Source organism: Pollachius pollachius (assembly GCF_949987615.1).
Source record: "Pollachius pollachius genome assembly, chromosome: 9".
In the NCBI taxonomy this organism is placed as follows: domain Eukaryota; kingdom Metazoa; phylum Chordata; class Actinopteri; order Gadiformes; family Gadidae; genus Pollachius; species Pollachius pollachius.
Window position 1 is genome coordinate 17,611,774 of NC_136942.1, and position 6,850 is coordinate 17,618,623.

At 50.7% G+C, this 6,850-nt stretch overlaps 1 protein-coding gene across 1 annotated transcript in view; it reads left to right on the forward strand.

Annotated features, from left to right (window-relative positions):
- hydin (HYDIN axonemal central pair apparatus protein) overlaps positions 1-6,422 on the forward strand; it is a gene marked incomplete at both ends in the record, with an annotated part of 77,596 nt that extends 71,174 nt beyond the window's left edge. The window contains 7 exons of the mRNA XM_079742851.1: positions 1,217-1,426; positions 2,118-2,281; positions 2,811-2,961; positions 3,368-3,598; positions 3,760-3,984; positions 4,481-4,762; positions 6,213-6,422. Of these exons, the coding sequence (XP_079598977.1) occupies positions 1,217-1,426; positions 2,118-2,281; positions 2,811-2,961; positions 3,368-3,598; positions 3,760-3,984; positions 4,481-4,762; positions 6,213-6,422 (1,473 nt within the window). The remainder of the gene's footprint in view (positions 1-1,216; positions 1,427-2,117; positions 2,282-2,810; positions 2,962-3,367; positions 3,599-3,759; positions 3,985-4,480; positions 4,763-6,212) is intronic.
- Positions 6,423-6,850: the final 428 nt, after the last annotated feature.

The window sequence follows — 6,850 nt, forward strand, 5'->3', positions numbered from 1 at the left end:
TAGGCCTATGAATGTAATTTAACACTGCATGCAATAAGAGGACAAAAGCTGAACAAGCCAGAAATCCCGGCATATGTGAACAGTTCCTTATAGCTCTGTGATTTTGCGTTGACACACGCTTGGAACTGTCAAAGGACTTTGACCTGTGAACTATGACCTATAGTTGTAAAGACCAAATAATGTATTTATAATATGTAAAAATCCATCAAGGATCCTCATCACTTGACATTTGGCCACCTGATGCTATTGCAGAGCAATCTGCAACCCTACCGTTAGATGACTCAATTCTACACACTGGACCTTTGTTATGTCTTCTTTAATAAAATAATTCCAAAGTTGCACTTGTTCGTAGAAATGGGGATGAAAAAATTTGATCTCATAGTTGATGTTGAAACACCGTGATCACTTACACTTTAAAGATACAATTCTGAATTGGCCAGGAACAGTTAGCAAGGTAGTGTTTTCCTTTGAAGATGGCAATTTCATGCTTTGGCGTTTGCAAGTAAAAAAGCCCACAGCCTGCCTCTGTGGAAGAGCCTGTGTCTCTGGGCTGCTGCTCCAGTCTGAGTCAGACGCCAACACCACATTATCAACTAGACTGTTCTGCCCACTGAGCTCAACAGCTTTAATACCCTCGCTCCCAGTGGCTTCACATCAGGGTTAAATGATCTCAACTAGCTCCCAGGATATAGCACTTCAGGGAGTATAGGGCCGTGGTGAGTCTATAGCGCCGTGGTGAGTCCATAGCCCCGTGGTGAGTCTATAGCGCCGTGGTGAGTCTATAGCCCCGTGGTGAGTCTATAGCGCCGTGGTGAGTCTATAGCCCCGTGGTGAGTCTATAGCGCCGTGGTGAGTCTATAGCCCCGTGGTGAGTCTATAGCCCCGTGGTGAGTCTATAGCCCCGTGGTGAGTCTATAGCCCCGTGGGGAGTCTATAGCCCCGTGGTGAGTCTATAGCCCCGTGGTGAGTCTAAAGCGCCGTGGTGAGTCTATAGCGCCGTGGTGAGTCTATAGCGCCGTGGTGAGTCTATAGAACCGAGATGATTCAACATGAACAGCAGGTCTATCTTTCTTAATCTTTCTCATTCTGAACAAATAAAAAAACCTCCACAGTTTGACCCAACCCCAATAGACAGGAGGAACACAATCAAGAAACCTCAAAAATGAAACAACATCTACTTCTCAGTCCTGGCTCTCCTCCTCCTCCTCTGGTCCAGGTGTTGTCCTTCTGCTGCCCGGTCCGCGGCTCCCGCACCCAGAGCCTGGCGGTGTCCAACCCCAGCGCCCAGCGCTGGAGCCTGCAGCCCAGCGTGGAGGGCGAGCACTGGAGCGCCGCGCCCGTCCTGCTCCTGGAGCCGCTGGAGACCAAGAGCTACCCCATCACCTACGCCCCGCGGACCATGGCTGCCCCGGGCACCAAGCACGTGGTAGGGCAGGCCGTCCCTCTGGAGAGGGGGTCGTGACCAGTTACCTAATGCAGGAGATGACTGGGGTTTAACCTGGGATGGAACAGAGCAGTGTGGAGCAGATGCTTTAATACACACTGGTTATAAACTGGCTTTGCAGTTATGCATGTGCTGACGCTGCTTGGTAAAACATATTCTATAATATGCTTTAACATCTTGATGTCTAAGCGAAAGCTAAAGCTAAATGGTCTCTCTTTGCCCCTCTCTCTGTCTGTCTTTCTGTCTCTCTCTGCCGCTCCCTCTGTCTCTGTCTCTTTCTCTCTGTCTCTGTCTTTCTGTCTCTATCTCTCTTTATGCCTCTCTCTCTGTCTCTGTCTGTCTCTCTTTCTGGCTCTCTTTCTCCCTCTGTCTCTCTTTCTGCCTCTCTGTCTGTCTCTCTGTCTGCCTCTCCCTCTGTCTCTCTGTCTGTCTCTCTGTCTGCCTCTCCCTCTGTCTCTCTGTCTGTCTCTCTGTCTGCCTCTCCCTCTGTCTCTCTGTCTGTCTCTCTCTGCCTCTCCCTCTGTCTCTCTGTCTGTCTCTCTGTCTGCCTCTCCCTCTGACTCTGTCTCCCTCTCCCTCTGTCTCTGTCTGTCTCTCTGTCTGCCTCTCCCTCTGTCTCTTTATTCATGTCTCTCTCCCTCCCCCTCTCTGTCTGTGTGTCTCGCTCTCCCAGGGTTCTGTGTTCATTTGTTTCCCTGATGGATCTGGGCAGCTCTACACTCTGCAGGGATCCGCTGAGCCCCCTAAACCCGAGGCCACCATTAGCCGCGAGCTGCTGGCCAAGACGAGGCACACGGAGCTGCTGCCCGTGCACAACTGGCTCAGCAAGCTGCAGAGGTTTGTCATGCACACACACACACAACAGCGGAGTCCATTTGGTGCTGATGTACAATATGCATACAGCCAGCATGTGTTGACGTGGGAAACACTGTCACACACATGCAGTCAACGTTGTGGTTGTTACAGGTATGCTTGTTTCTTTCTAGCTCTGAACATCTTCAGTGTTTCTGTGTTTGTTTCTCTGTAAAATGATTGGTTCTGTGTGTTTCTCATTAAAATATGGGGGTTTCTGTGCATGTTTCTCTATCAAATGAGTGTTTCTGCGTATGTTTCTCTGTAAAATGAGGGGGTTTCTGTGCATGTTTCTCTATAAAATTAGTGTTTCTGTGCATGTCTCTCTCTAAAATGAGTGTGCTTCTGTGTATGTTTCTCTGTAAAACAAGGGGGTGTCTCTGCATGTTTCTCTATAAAATGAGTGTTTCTGCGTATGTTTCTCTATAAAATGAGGGGGTTTCTCTGCATTTTTCTATAGAAAATGAGTGTTTCTGCGTATGTCCTTGAAATGAGGTGTTTCCATGTCTTTCAGGTTTAAGGTGGTGATAGAGATTCTGAAGCCGGACAAGCCCGATGCGACAGTGTCTCTGAGGGGCCTGGACTACGTGGACGTGGCTCCTCTGGCCACCAGAGACTACAAGTTATTGTTCTACTCCTGCAAGGAGGGCCTGGTGCAGACCAAGGTCTGGGCTCAGGGCCATCAGCTATCTTCTCACCTTAGTCTCTTGTCTTGCTTCTGTTTGAGACCCAATACTCCAGCCTGACGTTGTAGCCTATGAGGGGACCAGCGCCGTGCAGACAGAGTTGGCAGTAGGCAAATGAATGCAGGACATACAACCACAGAACTACAACAACCAAACGACTTCAGGCCAGAGGGCACTGTAGCCAATGAGGGCAAAGGGGCAGTGGCCAGGGCAACGCCAGCCACGAGCCTGGGTGCTGTGTATTACTAGAGGACAAGGGGAGGGGGAGACGTGGGGAGGGTGAAAGGGATTGTGGGAGGGCTGTTGTGCGCATGTATTTCTCTTTGAAGGGGTCTCCTCGTTGTAGCTCCGACTCCTCGTTGATGACACCCCTTCCCCCCCCCAGGTGACGTTCCTCAGCGAGCCCTCGGGCGAGTACCTCTTCTACGTGCTGAGCTTCAGGGCGCCGCGCACTGCGCCGGCGGGGGCGGTGGAGCTCAGCGCCACCGTGCGGCAGGCGGCGTCGTCCAGCGTGCGGCTGGAGAACCCCCTGGCCGTGTCCGTCACCCTCAACGCAGAGTGCTCGTGTCCCAACATCAGCGTGCCCCTGCAGCACACGCTGCCCGGCCTGTCCCAGGTGGGCGCCCCGTGTGCACTGACTATAAAACCAACAGATTGTTTATAGATTTGTTTTGTTCCTGTTGGAGCTGATGCTGTTGTGTCGGTTTTGCGTGCGTGCATGTGTGCGTGTGTTTCTGTGTCTGTGGCCTTGTGTCCATGTATGTGTCTCCTCCCCAGGGGGAGGTGGTCTTTGAGTACCAGCCCCTCTTTGCGGGAGTGTCCACAGCGGCGCTCACCCTCTTCTGCAGTGAGCTGGGCTCCTTCCGCTACGAGCTGCGCCTCAAGGCCCTGGCCGCGCCCCCGGAGCCCCCGCTGCTCTTCCAGATCCCGCTGGGCGGCCACCACATGGGCCACGCCAAGTTCACCAACTACTCCCGAAGCAAGGCGGAGTACACCTGCAAGGTGAGGCCCCTGGCCCTCAGGCTGGCTCCCTGATACAACCCCGAGTGGGTCACATGGTTCACCGGCTCCCTGATACAACCCTGAGTGGGTCACATGGTTCACCGGCTCCCTGATACAACCCTGAGTGGGTCACATGGTTCACCGGCTCCCTGATACAACCCTGAGTGGGTCACATGGTTCACCGGCTCCCTGATACAACCCCGAGTGGGTCACATGGTTCACCGGCTCCCTGATACAACCCTGAGTGGCTCAGATACAGTGTACCCTTACACACAGCTTCATATACTAATTCATCAACACAAAAATTGATGTATATGTATATAGTTACATTTTGTCTGCTGATCCACAGCCAAAGTCATTTGTATCTATTTACATCCCCCCCCTTCCATCCTATTTTCTCTCCCCTCCCCTCTTCTTCCCTCCCCCCCGCTCTCCCCTCCCCTCTTCTCCCCCCCACCCTCCCATCCTATTTCCTCCCCCCCCCTTCCCCCCCCAGACGGACAGTGAGGACTTTCTGGTGGAGAAGAGCCTGGTAACGTCGCCGGGCTCCCAGGCGGGCTCTGAGGTCCGCGTGGAGCTCTGCTTTGAGCCCCATCAGCTGGGCGAGGCCAGGGCCCTGCTGAGCGTGTCCTCCCCAATGGGGGGCGAGTACGTCTTCCCCCTCAGGGGCACCTGCGTGGGCCCCAGGCCCCAGGGCCCGTTCAGCATCCGGGCCGGTTCAAGCGTCACCATCCCCTTCAAGAACGTCTTCCTGCATCACAGCGCCTTCTCCTACCAGGTGAGACTCGGGCCGGGGGGGGGGGGTGGTCCCCTAAGGCCCCACGGGGTACAGGACAGTGCCTTGATATACAATATACAAAAAGATATACATCTGAGACATAGGTCTAATGTACGTACTGGCACTTAGAGATAGCATCTCATCCGAGCTATCTTTGGTGTATACGGGAACGGGTTGACCTCGCAATTGTTAGTGCTTGGCACATCCTTACTGTACCGACAGCGATATATGGTTGTTTGTCTTTCTTCTGACAAATGTACTTATTGTGTGTCACGTTGGATGAAAGCATCTGCTAAAGGCCCTGAAGGTAAAATCTTAATGTACTGTTACACTCGCAAATGTAGGTGGGTTGCACATGAGTCAACACATTAACTATGAACTAACTCCTCAGTCTGGTAGGCTATAGCTGTATCACATTCAGTAACAAGCAGGACTAGCATACCCTTCTCCTTCTACAGGTTAAGTTCCCCCTGGCTAGTTGTATTAAACCTGCCCTATGTTGGTATTCAGCTATCCCATTAGCAGCCTCTAATGGCTTGAGTTGTAGCTACAGTTGTTACTACACCATGGTGCACTTCTGGCAGAAGTGGACCCCAATAAAACCATTTATAGAGGAAGATTGGATTGGCGCCTTTCTGCTCTTGAAATACCTTTTAGTTCAGATATTTTTGAATGGCCTTAAAGGGAATCGCCAGATATCGGTGGATTGGTGTTCGCCTGTCTTACTCAGACTTGTTTATTGCCAAATGCACCATCGTGCTTCCAGAAGGTGAGATCGCTGGGTTAGCAGACTTGCAGGGATACAGTAGCCTAGCTCCTGTTCATGTGAGGGGTCTACATTTTTAATTACTTTCCAATCATTTCCAATGGGTTCCACCAGTAACAACACAACAAGATTGCTGTTTATCTACAAACACAGATAATTCAGCACTTTTTATCGTTTTTTATAAGGCTGCCTCTTATGCGTCGCTGAAAGGTTACCCTCTGTGTAGAGTACCCAGCCAGACGCAGCTGATGATATAACTTACAGGTTACCCTCTGTGTAGAGTACCCAGCCAGACGCAGCTGATGATATAACTTACAGATTACCCTGCATGAAGACGACCCAGCCAGACACAGCTGAAGATATTACTGACAAGTTATCCTCTGTATAGACATGTGCCAGTTGTGCATCACAGGTTGCCTCATCATCACAGTGCAGAAAATGTTGCTAATTATCTGTGTGTTTTTCAAATCCAGCGAATCTCACCTTTTGGAAGCAAAATTATGAAAGTGAAATAAAACGACTCGTCTTGAATCTGGGGAAGACAGGCAAACGCCAAAACCACAGATATCCGGGTGCATCCCTTTAATATCTGCAGTAGAACAGTGTGATTGAACAGTAATGAGGCCTGCACTGTGTAAAGGGATCCCTATGGCATAACGGGGGCCTTGATGGTCTCTCCTACAGGTAGACAATCCGTGCTTCACGGTGAAAGGGGCTGAAACCATCCGGTCTAAAAAGACCCAGAACATCCTGGTGACGTTTGAGGCCCCGGTGGCCGGGCCCCAGGGCCGCTGGCAGGGCAAGCTCAACATCTGCAGCTGCCCCTCCGAGGGCCAGGGGCAGCCCCACTGCTGGGTCTTCTACCTGAGGGGCCACAACCCCGAGGCCATGTAGACGCACGCACAACGCACGCACACATGCACACACACGCGCACACGCACAAAAACACACACACACACACAACAGGTCAAACAGAGGCGCGCATAAACACATGCACATATGCAAATAAAAGAAATTGTCAACAAATTGTTTGCACTGTTCAGGCACTCCATTCAAATGTTTACTATTTATACGAGATCGTCCTTTGTGTCAGAAAAAATGCTTTATTTTATTTTTCCTAGCAATAAATCTCTTTTTTGTGCACCTGCCATGTTATTAAATCAAATATGGACGCATAACTTAAAGTTGAAAGTCAGAACAGGAACAGCTGTTATACATGTACATTATTTATTGTTATGTGCCATCGGCCATATGGGAGCTGTCCTAAATTACAAAATAAATAGTTTACAAGAAAACCAGGAGGTCTCTCATTAACATCAGTA